This window comes from Lepidochelys kempii, chromosome 5 (assembly GCF_965140285.1).
Source record: "Lepidochelys kempii isolate rLepKem1 chromosome 5, rLepKem1.hap1, whole genome shotgun sequence".
Classification (NCBI taxonomy): domain Eukaryota; kingdom Metazoa; phylum Chordata; order Testudines; family Cheloniidae; genus Lepidochelys; species Lepidochelys kempii.
In genome coordinates this window covers 52,256,713-52,272,032 of record NC_136384.1, presented here as the reverse complement: position 1 = coordinate 52,272,032, position 15,320 = coordinate 52,256,713, and the positions used below count along the sequence as shown (strand labels likewise).

The following is a 15,320-nucleotide window of genomic DNA, read 5'->3' as shown; positions in this document are numbered from 1 at the left end:
AAAATGATAAAAGGTTTAGAAAACCTGAACCATGAGGAAAGGTTAAAAAAGCCAACCTGAGCGTGTTTAGACTTCAGAAAAGAAGATGGAGTGGGGCTTGATGACAGTCTTTAAAGACGTTAAAGGCTGTTATAAAGAGGACGGTGATCAATTGTTCTCCATCTCCATTGTAGGACAAGAAGTTATGGGCTTAATTTACTGCATGGGAGATATAGGTTAGATATTAGGAAAAACTTTTTAACTATAAGGATAGTTAAGTACTAGAATAGGTAGGCTTCTAGGGAAGATTGTGGAATCCCTGTCACTGGTCGTTTTAAGAACAGGTTAGACAGGGATGGTCTAAGTATAGGTTTCAGAGTAGCAGCCGTGTTAGTCTGTATCCGCAAAAAGAAAAGGAGTACTCATGGCACCTTAGAGACTAATAAATTTGCTCTAATAAATTTGTTGGTCTAAGTATATTTTCTCTTGTCTCAGCTCCAGGATCTGCACTTAATAACTTCTTGAGGTCCCTGCCAACCCTACATTTCTGAGATTCTATGAATCTCCTCTCACTGCTATGTTGAGTACACATTTGTCCCTAAGTGTCCAACAGTTGACTCATAACATATTTGTAGAAGCAATCTGCTTACCCATATTTAAATTTTCAGTTTTGTTTGATATACACATTGTAGTGTTGTATTTCTGCTGCTATAATTAAGCTTGTGCTAGTTAAAACTTCTTAGGTGCTTAAAATTTTACTATAGCCACTTGGACTGAAGCAATATTCTTGGTGTAACAAGTTTCAATAAAGAAAGATTTTTAAAAAAATCTTTAGACTAAAACCTTTCATATGTGTACATATTTCATATTGTGCATTTTAATATTTGAAAAAGAAGAGTCTAAAAGTGTGAACTTCTCTGGTATGTAGATACGTTTTAGATGCAGCTTCAATTGTTCTAGAAACTTTGCTTCCTTTTTTTTTAAATGAATGAGATTATGCATGATACTCATGTTTCATAGAGATCTATCTATATATATTAATTTGGATAGTTTGCTTGCTAAATACTGTACCAATTTAAATGATGGATCAGAACACACTTGATAGAAACATAATCTGAAGTACCTAAGAGATCTATTGTAAAGAAAAGTATGTAATCATTTTTGAAGTGACTGAGGTCAACATGTACAAGTAAATTCCACTTACGTGATATTATCATTTCTAATTTTTTAATGCTTGTAAGCTGCATATATTTATTGTTCTCATAGATTGATCCATTCTGATTCATTCATATGCATTAATAACATGCATTTTATAGATTTGAATGAAGTTATATCTTAAATAAAAGAGGAGATTAAATGGTTTAACAACATTAGAACCTTTAAACTAAGGTAACAAATGCCTTGCATTTGGAGTTAAAGATCTCCTGATGGTAATACTTAGCACTGACTTTACATCACTAAAGTACTGTACAAACATTAATTTATCAACAGAGAACAAACATTGGATTAAAATTTTAGAATAATCTACTTTTTTCCCCAGTGTTCTTACTTTGGCATTTTATTTTTCATATGATCATTTCCTTGTTGCCTATAGTAGTTACTGAGAAGAGAGATGCAGGTTGCCTTCTTATGAATATTTTTTCATTTTGAAAAACTACTGTAGCCAGTGTATTTTTGTAGTGGTGCATAATTCTTTAATACTGATCATACAACATACCCATCATGTGCTGGACTTTTATCTGTTCCCTTTGCATGCTCCCTTCTCTCTGGGGTTGCCAACCCTCCAGGATTGTTCTGAAGTCTCCAGGAATTAAAGATTAATCTTTAATTAAAGATTATGTCATGTGATGAAAACTCCAGGAATATGTCCAACCAGAACTGGCAACCTTACTTCTCTCAGATACACCTGATTCTTCCCTCAATTTTTTTCCCACTTGGATTCCTCATATGATGTCAGTGGGAATGTCAGGGATCATCAGCTGCAGACATATTTCAGTAGCCTAAACTTGTAAAGTTAAAGTGTGGAAAATCAAGGAAATCTGACTTTCCCTAATAAGTGAGATAAAAAGAAAATGTATCTTAACAAATTTTTCAGTTATTAACCCAAATGAACCCAATGAGATCTGAAAAGCTAGCTATTAATTCTTAAACGTCAGTTTTTTGTTCACGCTGAATTTCTTCACAATAATGTGAATTAAAGACCAAAGGGGAGAGTCTCCCCCTCACTTCGGTATTAAGGCAATAATTTGGTTAAAAATTAAACAGATTTTTTTTCTTCTCCGTGTCTTGTGTTGTAGAATGTGCATTTCACATTTAGTGTAATGTTTGAATGTGACAGTTCCATTCAACCACAGACATCTGTGTTCCCTCAGGAGGCTTACCTGCATTTTCTCCTCATAGCTTCATTTTTCACCACCTCTCATAAAGGCATTATTTGTTTAGCTGTTCTTATTAGATGTTGCATATCTTCTCCAATTTGTGATCTTCAACACTGGTCTTTCATCATACTAGATAGCAGATGGATGTTCTAAGCCTGTGTTTTTTCCAGGCACGTGTTAAGCAAATCTAAAATGAGTCCCTTAGAATATTAGCAGAGCAGTAAAGCTTATCACAAAGTCTGTGTTTGGCATATTGTGCAGTAATAAGATTCTCACTTTCAATTTGATTATTTTATGAAACTGAAGAAGAGTATTTTTAAGCATGGTGCCTAAAAAAGAACACAGATGTGAATACCAGAAAGAGATCATTGAGAAGGTTCTTTAAATCATTGTTATACTGACTTACATGTTAAAAGTTGTTAAAAGAAGGGTGCCTTCTGTATCGATTTCAAACACTATTGAAAAACTAAATAGGCGTGAAAGGTGTAAGAAAGAATGTAATCCATGAGATGAATTTCATCTTTTAAAACTTTTTCTATATTGACAAAAGTACACAGAGTATATCTTGCAAGCCAGTTTGGCACACACAGGCTCAAGCACTGCGATCAGATCTGTAGAGACTGACACTTGAACCAAGTGAAGCCCCAGCACACTGACTTCAGTGCAGTTCTGCTCAGTTGGAGTGATCTGCCTGCACAGATCTGATTGCAGGATCAGGGTCGTTGGCCCCAATCCTGTGAACACTTAGCACTTTAGTAATATTATGTATGTAAATTGTCCCATTCAACTCACTTATGAGTCTGCAGTATCAGGACCATAGGGGGTACTATAAAAGAAATAGGCTATTTTTTTTATTGTTTGTTTGTTTTTAAAGTACCACTGTTGTATGCAGGGTTGTTGTAACAGCGTCAGTCCCAGGATATGAGAGAGAGAACTCATTAACATAAGTTGGTCTGATAAAAGATATTAGCCCACCTTACCTGTTTTTTAAATTATTTCTCAGCCTAGAAACCAGTTCTTCATTGGTTGTGTTCTGTGTACTTTCTGAACAGTTCATGTTCAAATGGACCCATTTCTGATTTCCTTTGCTGTGTGATACATCAAATTTCAAAAGAAAAAAATACGTAGACATTTCTGATTGTAGGAAGAAGTACAGTTATTTTCAGATGGGATACTCGAGAGAACTCTCATGCATCCAGAGTAGAATTTTCATTCTGTTCCAACAATGCATTCACTATGTTTTGTATATTATTCCAGTGTTGTAGTTTTACACAATCCCATAATATATGTATCAAGTCAGCATTTACTGAATTGCATCTTCAGTTTTTTTATATTTCTTTATTTCAATGGGGTTTTGTTATGGGGTTTTAGGTTGTGTTGTTTTTTTTATTGGGGTGGGGGGAGGTGAGATGTGGGAATCATGAATCATAAGAGGGTTGATTTTACCTTTCCGATATTAGATGCAGCTGCTGTCTTGGCTTCTCCTCTAGGACAGAGGTGGGTTAAGGTTTTGTGGGGCCCTGGGCCAGAGCAAGTGGGGGGGGACACCTCCCCACCCCTTCCACCTGTGGTCCCACCCCTCAATCTCCGCCTTCTGCCTGTGACCCCTCCCACGTCTGCACCCCGTTCTGCCCCTTCCCCCTGTAGCCCCACCCATATCCCACCCACGGTCCTGCCCTATTCTCCCACTGTGGGCCCCGGGTTGCAACAGGAAATGAGAGCTCCCCCAGCCCTGAGGCATGGAGCCAGAGCTCCTCCAATCCTGGGGATTGTCTTGCTGCCTGGTGCTTCTGATGGGGAGCAGAGTCAGGCTGCTGGGGCTTCCCCTGCCGCCTGGCGCTTCTGCCGGGGAGCGGGGCTTCTCCCGCCCTGCCTGCCTGCCCGGCACTTCTGCTGGGGAGCAGGGTTGGGATGCGGGGATAGTTTACTTTTTGGTAGCTGGATAGTTTAATTTAACAAATCCAGCAAATTTCCCTCTCTCCCCTCTTCAGGTTAAACAAAAATAAGCAGTGTATCTAATCAACCATTTTTTACCTCCTCTGGGCTAGAGCCTTTCCTTGAGGATCTGAGGAATTTCCCCCCCCGCCTTTATGCAAGGGAGAGGGTAGGAGTTTCCCTCCACCGTGTTTGGGAAGCCTTGACCTTGGGCCTCAAAGCAGGAAGCTACCACCAATAAAATCATATCCCAAGCCCTCAATATTCCCTTTGACCATTGCCTCTTCCTGCACTCTCCCAATCCTTTATCTCTCGTCTGGAATTTGGCTACTTCTGGCTCTTAGCCTAACACTACCCAGCCTTGACATTCATTAGTGGTTACCTTTACTCCCAGCTATATCCACCCTAGGGCTGTGAATGTCCTAATCCACAGAGTTCTTTCCCTTCTGTCCCACCTAATCTCGGGCTTCCTCCCAGGCCTTTTCTACAGGGACAAGCCCTGCAAGTCTGACCTCTTCCCTGATCTCTCATTTACGGAGGAAAAGGGAGCTGAGCCCTTTTATATCCATGCTCTCTTTTGCAGCATACATTGCTGTCAAACCTACAATTCCCAGGGTCTGTCTGGAAAAAACAGTATTATAAACTCTGGTGATTTTTTTTTATTGTGAATGCCACAATATTTTCTTGAAGCCTCAGCTCCTTGAATTGTATAATTATGTGAGAATATGCAAGCTTTCTTTTTTTAAAAGTAAGTTTCTAAGCTTGAATATATGATCCAAGTGTACCATAAAAATGGCCAAACTGGGTCAGATCAATGGTCCATCTAGGTCAGTATCCTCCCTTCTGACTGTGTCCAGTGCCAGATGCTTCAGAGGGAATGAACAGAACAAGGCAATTTTGAGTGATCCATCCCTTCTCTCCAACTACAACTTCTGGCAGTTAAAGGTTAAGGGACTCAAGAGCATGGAGTTCCATCCCTGTCCATCTTGGCTAATAGCTATTGATGGACCTATCATCTGTAAACATGTCTAATTCTTTTTTGAACCCAGATATACCCAGTTTTAAATCCTAAAGGTTTAAAAACCAGAAGGCAAATAAAAATAACCCCAAATGTGTTTTTTTCTATTATGATTTTTAAGCCAATCTCATGGTTTTTGAGGGGTTGACATGTGATTTTGGAATGCTTGGGTTTAGCAATACTGGAAGTTTGTCAGAATATCCTTGTTCTGGGGATGAAACTGGGAACAGGTTGTACTGGTAATATAGCCACCCATGCTACCCACATGTTTGTTTTGTGATAATGCACTACAAATCTCCCATTATTTCAGTTACATAGAATTCCTCAGATGTTTTCCATACCTTTTTTCATAGTTCCAGTTTTTTAATCAATTTTAGTCAATATGTATATCATAAACATAAGTAACAGATTTAATTACATCATGTGTATTTTGTATAAAATATTATATCCCTTCAGAGAAGGGTGGGGTATTCAGATCTCTAGGAATAGAAATAACCTAATGTAAATATGGATTGAAACATAAATGATAAGAAAACTGGGTCTTGAGTTGCTGTGAAAGGATTTTAAATGGTTACATTTTAAAAAATTACATATAAAATGAACACTGCTTACATTCAGCTTCTTGAAATCTGAATTATCAGAAGAAAGTGGTATAAAGAATTGTCCTGCAAGGGGGTTTCAAGAGACTGCTTTGGCATATGCAGTGTGTATTTTAATGTTTTACCAAACTGTTAGAAAATGCCTCAGCACATAGGCACATCTTTTAAATCAATCTATATCAATTAATGTTTTTAGTACCATTAAAAGAAGTATACCAAGAAATATGTAATCATAATTTTTCAGTTTTCTTATATGTATGATTATTATAAGCAGCAGTGGTAGTGACACCTATAGTTAAGGTTGTTTAACACTTTCCATTATAAGCCCCTGTTTTCAGTTGCTTGCAGTGTTGCCAAACTTCAACAGTTCGAGCTGATATTTTCCATACCAGGTGTCTGCTTCAGTCTGAAGATTTTTGTTAAGTTTCAGAAAAAAAGGGTTCAGTGATTTCCTAGGACTGGGTTAGGGAAAATAATTTTTTCCAATGTTAAAAAAATGCTTATAGCTGTTTCTTTGAGAAGCTCTAGTGCTTCCGTGTTTTGGAACAGAGACGTGATGGTTGCAGGGGGGAGGGTCAGCCTGGTGTCAGGGATACGCCTTTTGCTGCTCCAGTGAAAATCCATACAACTTTAGTTAGAATCCTCTGAAAAATTGCAGTTTGGACACGCTCATTAGAAGCTTGTTGGAGGATGGCAGCATTACTTTCTAAAGATTTGGCCTGCACTGAGCACATTCCATCTCTATATAGCTCCTGCACATAGACTGGATTGCACATTCATCCATCCTTCCTGTGCACTGAATGAAGGAAGGATCCTGTGAAAAAAATAGAATGTGATCATGTAATTAAAGTTTACATCATAATACATAAACACAAGGAGCTAGACTTAAGGTTGTACAGTTAACTATAAATCTGGCATTTCCTAACTTCCCCTGCTCCCCCCCGCCACCGCCCGAAGTGCATTATCATCAGGGTTTGAACCCTGAATCTTCAGCACTGTCTTATACCATTTGGACTAGAGGACTAACTATATTAGCAGAGAAGGCTGTTATCCCAGAAGGAAGGATGGGCCCCTGGCACTATGTGCTGGGTTTGATAGTTGGTTGGGGGGCATGTCTTAGTTCGCCACTGTCCCTTCTCCTCCTCAGCAGGTGAAGGGAGGTGCCTGCTCCATATGGTGCCCCTGGGGACATGATGAGCCCGTTGGGCCATGTGCTAGGTGTGTTGGTGTGACATACCAGTGTACAATCCAGACCAGTGGAGGGCTGTCACCTCTGCTCTGTAATCTATGGTACCTTGCAATGTCTTGCTGCTGTAGCCTCCAACGTGGACTGCTCACAACCAGCCACCAGCATGCAGGCCTCACTCAGATGTGTTTGTGTAGCTGCAGCCTACCAGTCATACCCTGGTCTCACCAGCCTTGATTATATTGCAGGGTGATGCCAGCATACTCCCGGTCATGGACATTTCCCAAGAAATGTATGTCCTGTACTGTTGAGCCCTCTCCGAGACAGTCCAGAAATATTAAATTTGTTATTTCTTTAAGGAAATAATATACACCAACTTATCACGATAAATGAAGTTACCCAGACACTTTAACTTAAACACACTGGATTAGATGAAACAATAAAACAAGTTAATTAACTATAGAGAGAGAGAGATTTTAAGCGTGTACATGTAGTGAGGCATAAAAGTCAGAATGGTTACAAGAAAACTAAAGATAAAATGCTTACTAGTGCCTAATCTAACAAACTATATTAGATTCAAGCAAAATTTCTCCCCATGTGTTTCCAGCAGGTTTACTGACCAAACTCTTCAGGTCAGGACCACTTCCTCAAAGTCCAGTGATTGTTTTCCTTTTTATTCTTAGGTGTCATGCACCTAGAGGCAGATAGGGAGTCTTGGAGTGTTTGTGTAACGTTGGTAGACTCCAGTCGTCAGTGTGTGGGACTGAACCTGGAATTTTGAAGCTTAGTGTATGAGTCTCTACTGCATGAGCTAAAAGCTGCATGGCCCTTAGCTAAGGCTGTTGCAGACTCATCAATCTCTAGATGGTGCAGGTGCCACTAGCGGGAGGGGCAGGGTACCACACCAAACAGGCATGGGTTACATTTGCACCTTCTTTTTATAGTTCCGGTCCCCCCTCTCCCTCTTTGAAAAAATATTTCCAGCTAGGAACTAGGAGACAAAGTGCCTGTGTGGAAGGTTGTACCCTGCTGGGGGCTTTTTTCCCCACCTATTTGGGCTTCATTTGTTTTCCCTTTCTGCTTGATAACTCTGTTTACTGCTTAAATGCAAATTAAGGCAAACATACACTCCTTTTGTTCAAGACAAAAGGCCTGTTTAACCAGTTTGGTGCTTTGTGAGTTTTGAACATGCACTCTTAACATCTTACTGGCAAATTTTATAACTTCACATACAATATTATCACACACATTTTATCAAGACAATATTGACCAGCAAATTATGAGTTTTCAAATGATATAAGGCATACCTTGTACAAAGATTATTACAGTAGTGTGTAGGGTGTGAATACAAGTTTATATTCTGTCACGGGGGGATGGTCTCGGAAGGGAGTCCCCTTCCCCCAAACCCCACCCCTATTGCAGCAGCTGCTGTTTTGGTGATGGCATGAGCCCAGACAGGTCTTTAGAATATCATGTTCATGTCCTGGCTCTAGAATGTTCCTGAGGATTGCAAGTCTGAGAAGGGAGATACCTATTTTAACAGTTTATAATTTGGCCAAAGCTGAACTGAATTTCATGGGACAACCAAAAGGCATATCTCCAGCCCCAGTGCTGTGGGTACCTGCTGAATTTCAAAGGCCTGCTGAAAGCAATGGAGTTGTTAAAGCTTAAAAAAAAAAGTTGTAGGAATATTTTATAATGGATGGATGGATAACGAGCTTCCCCTACAGAGTGTGTATTTTGTGCTTGTCCTAGCCCATTTTCTCTCTAATCAAAAAGTAAACAGTTAACTTAAAAAGCTGCTTTGAGACATGTCTGCTTTAGTAACATACATTTTGCTTTATTTTGTTTTAAACCTTTTTCTAGTTATAAAAATACAGTATTATAGGCCTTTTAAAACTGAGTTTTCTCAGTTCAAATTTAAGATTGCTTGATATTTTAGTTGCTAATTCAGGGCCCCATTCAACTTCAAATCAATGACAGTGTTTCCATTCTCTGTCGTCGGAAGTTTGATCTGGTCCACAGGCTGTAGGCTAAAGGGATACTGTTAAGATTGGCAGGCATAACATTGCTTTCTTCCTTATAAATGTCAATCTTTTAAAAAACGTCTTATTGCTAAGTTTATTTTGTTATGGTTTTGTTGTTATGAGGGTTTTTCCTTACGTTTTGTTTTTGTTTTTTACTGTCAGTTACCCAAAATGCGGAATAAATCAGTATGGAAAAACCCAGACCCTTAGTTGAATGACAGTATTGCAATGTATCTCAACTACTCCTGCCATTCTGGTCTTCTGAACCAGCGGGGGATTTAAATTAACGAGATTGCTGGTGCCAGTTCTTGGAGAACAGGATTCTTGTATAACTCAGTCCCCTGATGGTTCACAAAACAGGATTGGCAACAAAAGCACAGGATGGTTTTCTTAGTAGTGTTGTCCTAATTAGCAGCTGGGATATTAAGATTACAGTAGATCTAGATTTAAATGACTCTTAAGACGTTTGGTTTAATATCAGTAACATTTTAAAAGGCTTTTAAAATTTATGAAAGTATTTGAGGGATGGAGAGTTGTTGGACATAATTGGGGGATGGAAAAGGTAGGCATTTGGGCCCTGTTGACCGTGGCACTATGGCCCAGACTTTCAGAAATGGATGCCTGAAGTTAGGCTCCCAAGTCCATATTTAAGCACCTAAATAAGTGACCTGATTTTCAAAAGTATTGCTCATCCAGCAGCTGCCACTGAAGTCAAAGCTACACCTCCATGAGCTCCTGGGGTATTCAGTACAAAGTGATTTACCTCTGTCAAGCATCCCACAACACTTTGCAAAGCTGAAGTCAGCTCTGGAATTAGAAAATAGGAAACTTCTCAAAGCAAAGGAGCATGAATATTTTGTACCAAGTACAAATAGATCATCGACACTTGGAATGTAGTATTCAAAATGAGCTATGGGAAAGTGTAGGGAGGTACCAGTGACAAAGCTGGCACAAACTAGTGGGTTAAGCTTAAACATTAAGTGACATATAGGGAGCCTTTAGCTTCTAAACAAACACAATATAAATAGAAGTGAGTTTGAGGGCATATCTCTGAAGATCTTTTTCTACCTTTTTAAAAGAAATAATTTTATAACCTAATGGATGAACTGCTGGGAATCAGTGAAAATGGTGATATAAGACTTGGTATCTCTATGTATGTCAGGAATTTCCTGTTTTTTTAAAACCATAATAGAACATAATAATTTGTAAATATTTGTTATCAGATTGTATGTTTTCAAACTACTCATATTTTTCAGCATTTCAGGGATAGGTGGAAAGGAAAGACATTTCTTAAGAGATATTATGATATAGTATTTAACCATTGACTTTTGCATTATTAATGACTAAAAGCCAAGATCAAAAAAAGTATACTACCTTTATTATTGAAGCAGGGCTTAGCAAATGGTTGGGGATCTTGGGGTATTGCCTTGACAATATCAAAGACTAAAACTATTATTTTTGTTCTTGTTATAAACAATTAGACATGCTAATATCACATACAAACAATTATTTTATTAGTTGTCCTGTGGAAGAATTTTTGTCAGGAAAATGTTGTTCTTTATAGTAATTTCCATCTTAAATTTTTATTTAAGAAGCAAAACATCTAGCAATCCAAGTTGCTAATGTACTCAATGCTTTTTTTGCCTCTGTCTTCACGAACAAGGTCAGCTCCCAGACTGCTGCGCTGGGCAACACAGCATGGTGAGTACGTGGCCAGCCCTCTGTGGAGAAGGAAGTGGTTTGGGACTATTTAGAAAAGCTGGACGTGCACAAGTCCATGGGGCCAGATGCGTTGCATCCGAGAGTGCTAAAGGAGTTGGCGGTTGTGATTGTAGAGCCATTGGCCATTATCTTTGAAAACTCATGGCGATCGGGGGAAGTCCCGGACGACTGGAAAAAGGCTAATGTAGTGCCCATCTTTAAAAAAGGGAAGAAGGAGGATCCTGGGAACTACAGGCCAGTCAGCCTCAGCTCAGTCCCTGGAAAAATCATGGAGCAGGTCCTCAAAGAATCAATCCTGAAGCACTTACACGAGAGGAAAGTGATCAGGAACAGTCAGCATGGATTCACCAAGGGAAGGTCATGCCTGACTAATCTAATCGCCTTCTATGATGAGATTACTGGTTCTGTGGATGAAGGGAAAGCAGCGGATGTATTGTTTCTTGACTTTAGCAAAGCTTTTGACACAGTCTCCCACAGTATTCTTGTCAGCAAGTTAAAGAAGTATGGGCTGGTGAATGCACTATAAGGTGGGTAGAAAGTTGGCTAGAGTGTCGGGCTCAACGGGTAGTGATCAGTGCCTCCATGTCTGGATGGCAGCCGGTATCAAGTGGAGTGCCCCAAGGGTCGGTCCTGGGGCCGGTTTTGTTCAATATCTTCATAAATGATCTGGAGGATGGTGTGGATTGCACTCTCAGCAAATTTGCGGATGATACTAAACTAGGAGGAGTGGTAGATACGGTGGCAGTTAGGGATAGGATACAGAGGGACCTAGACAAATTGGAGGATTGGGCCAAAAGAAATCTGATGAGGTTCAACAAGGATAAGTGCAGGGTCCTGCACTTAGGACGGAAGAATCCAATGCAGCGGTACAGACTAGGGACCGAATGGCTAGGCAGCAGTTCTGCAGAAAAGGACCTAGGGGTGACAGTGGACGAGAAGCTGGATATGAATCAGCAGTGTGCCCTTGTTGCCAAGAAGGCCAATGGCATTTTGGGATGTATAAGTAGGGGCATAGCCAGCAGATCGAAGGACGTGATCGTTCCCCTCTATTCGACATTGGTGAGGCCTCATCTGGAGTACTGTGTCCAGTTTTGGGCCCCACACTTCAAGAAGGATGTGGATAAATTGGAGAGAGTCCAGCGAAGGGCAACAAAAATGATTAGGGGACTGGAACACATGAGTTATGAGGAGAGGCTGAGGGAGCTGGGATTGTTTAGCCTGCAGAAGAGAAGAATGAGGGGGGATTTGATGGCTGCTTTCAACTACCTGAAAGGGGGTTCCAAAGAGGATGGCTCTAGACTGTTCTCAATGGTAGCAGATGACAGAACGAGGAGTAATGGTCTCAAGTTGCAGTGGGGGAAATTTAGATTGGATATTAGGAAAAACTTTTTCACTAAGAGGGTGGTGAAACACTGGAATGCGTTACCTAGGGAGGTGGTAGAATCTCCTTCCTTAGAGGTTTTTAAGGTCAGACTTGACAAAGCCCTGGCTGGGATGATTTAACTGGGAATTGGTTCTGCTTCGAGCAGGGGGTTGGACTAGATGACCTTCTGGGGTCCCTTCCAACCCTGATATTCTATGATTCATCTGGAGTTCTGTGTCCAGTTTTGGGCTCCACACTACAAGAAGGATGTGGAAAAATTGGAAAGAGTCCAGCGAAGGGCAACAAAAATGATTAGGGGTCTGGAACACATGACTTATGAGGAGAGGCTGAGGGAACTGGATTGTTTAGTCTGCAAAAAAAGAAGAATGAGGGGGGATTTGATAGCTGCTTTCAACTACCTGAGAGGTGGTTCCAAAGAGGATGGTTCTAGACTATTCTCAGTGATAGAAGATGACAGGACAAGGAGTAATGGTCTCAAGTTGCAGTGGGGGAGGTTTAGGTTGGATATTAGGAAAAACTTTTTCACTAGGAGGGTGGTGAAACACTGGAATGCGTTACCTAGGGAGGTGGTAGAATCTCCTTCCTTAGAAATTTTTAAGGTCAGGCTTGACAAAGCCCTGGCTGGGATGATTTAATTGGGGATTGGTCCTGCTTTGAGCAGGGGGTTGGACTAGATGACCTCCTGAGGTCCCTTCCAACCCTGATATTCTATGATTCTAGGTCTTCCAGGGGATACATCAAGTCATCTAGATATTTGCCTAGTTTTACAACAGGCTACATAAAAAGCACTAGCGAACTCAGTACAAACTAAAATTTCATACCGATAATGACTTATTTAAACTGCTCTATATACTATACGCTGAAATATAAGTACAATATTTATATTCCAATTGATTTATTTTATAATTATATGGCAAACATGAGAAAGTAAGCAATTTTTCAGTAAAAGTGTGCTGTGATGGTTTTGTACTTTTATGTCTGATTTTGTAAGCAAGTAGTTTTAAGTGAGGTGAAACTTGAGGGTACACAAGACAAATCAGACTCCTTGAAGGGGTACAGTAGTCTGGAATGGTTTAGAGGATATGTCTTGTTAGGTGGCTTCACTTTTAATTTCCTTGCCTATGTGTAGATCTGCGACAGGTATATTATATGTGTAGCAACCCGTATTGTTTCACAATAAATTTTTGTGTGTATTGATTTCCTCGTTCTTGTGTGTGTGTGTTTTTAAATGCTTAATTGGAAGTTGAGGTTGGGGCTAGATGAGAGGACAAATCTATGTTTGGTTGATGTGCATCTGGTGACCAAGAATATTTTCTCACATGGCAACAGCTGCGCATTAATTCTAAGTGTTGGGGAGAATTAGATAGAACAGCATAGCTCCTGATGGAGGTTTTATGTGCACCAGGCCCTTGGCCAAAATTGGTCAGACTTGGATACCTCCTTAATAATCGACTAATCATGTTTATCTGCACCTGGCATCTATTGATACAAAACTAATCAGGTTTGTGTGCATAGCGCATAAATTTTCAGTTACAACACGAATAACAGCTAAAAATGACCCTAAGTTCAACTTTTAAAAATTTACCTTATGGACAGGATCTACTCAGGATACACCTGTCTACCAAGTTTTGTGTAAGATAAACAATGTTTTTAAGAGGTAACAGGACAGTAGGACTGTCAGAGAAAGAAAAGTTTCGGATCAGAGCCTGAATTCAGAATTCCTGTTTCAAAATTTGTGAAGAGAAACAGAACAAAAACTACATAGAAAATTCAAAGGACATAAAAACTGACGCTTTGTGAAATTTCAAATCCTTCCTCATCTACTTTTAGAGAAAAAATAGGATTTTTACATCCCATTTTAAGTCCATTTTAGAATGCAACTCTTACTATAGAGTTTCTACCAGGCACCTGCATAATAAATTACATCCAAAAATGATGTTAAAAGAATGTCAAATAGTAAAGTCAAAAATGCACCAGAGAGGAAATACCAGAAATAACGCTATTAAGGTATTTCGCTTGTTTGTTCGTTTAGTAGTTTGCTGTTTTCAATTTTATATGAACCGTAGGACTGACTATTAATATATGGTGAAATCAGAGTGCAGCTGAATAATGTAGTGTTTGAGGATAACTTCAAAAATAATATTTTTTAAATTCCATTTGAGGTTTTACTTGTTTTTTAAATCACAAAAAAAAAATCTGTTAAATAATTGTGCTTGATTTGAAAAGCCGACAACTGTTTTTCTAGAGCGAAAGAAAGAGTCAGTAATATATCTTTAAAAATGTGTTTTTGGTTACAGCAGAATTATTTTAAAAGTTCTGATAGTTGTTTTCCTATAATTTTATCCATGATTTAATGTTTTAAAAACTTTAAGTGTTTTGTATGTTTTGAAAGTGTTCTCTTTTAATGGCAAAAAAAAATGTTGCCTTCATTTGTTACATAGGTGAATTTGATGCTATTCATAGCATTGTAATTGGATTGACTTGCATAATTGGTTCATTGTGGATAATTGGTTCATTGGACGCCAAAGTTGCCCTTGCCTATTGTGAAAAATGTGTTGTGACAATGCCTGATTAGTTGATCAGTAGTATCAATTGGCAAGGATAAAAGGCATTCAGCAGCACCTAAGTTATTCCAAACTTAATTTACTATTATTATTTTAATAGCCTAAATGTTATAAAATATATTTTAAAAAGCTTTGTCAAAATCTCATCATATACAGTTTTTAAATTCCACCTGTTATCTGACTCTCTATGGATCAGATTTGTGATCCAGCAGTCTCTGAGGCGCCGGTGATGGAACAGCATGGTTCCTTCTAGGGAAACATTAGGAAGTGAGAGTTAGTCAACTGTGACATTGTGAGACCTAAACCAAGGAATGGGTTTATGATTGTTTGCTATGTGCCAGCCATCTCTCTTACTCTTTCTGTTTCGGGCATTTGGCAAAATACACTTTATGTAAGGTTTAAAAAAATTAAAAACCCAAACAGAAAACCTTTGAAATACACTGTTAAAAGTTTCTTTTTTCTTTTCTTTTTTTTTCTTTTGGTGTTATTTTTAAATGTAGACCTAGAGGTGTTTCGTTATCTAGTATT

The 15,320-nt window shown here is 39.1% G+C and overlaps 1 protein-coding gene across 8 annotated transcripts in view; it reads left to right on the top strand.

Moving 5' to 3' along the window:
* Positions 1 to 15,320, top strand: part of SSBP2 (single stranded DNA binding protein 2) — a 273,547-nt gene that overhangs the window by 95,632 nt on the left and 162,595 nt on the right. For 2 of the 8 annotated variants that reach the window (XM_073344393.2, XM_073344391.2), the window contains one exon: positions 10,786 to 13,902. The exons of the other annotated variants lie outside the window; for them this stretch is intronic. In XM_073344393.2, coding sequence (XP_073200494.1) covers positions 11,427 to 12,347 — 921 coding nt within the window. In that variant the 5' untranslated portion in view covers positions 10,786 to 11,426 and the 3' untranslated portion in view covers positions 12,348 to 13,902. Of the gene's footprint in view, positions 1 to 10,785; positions 13,903 to 15,320 lie in introns of those variants that run through there. 8 annotated transcript variants of the gene reach the window in all.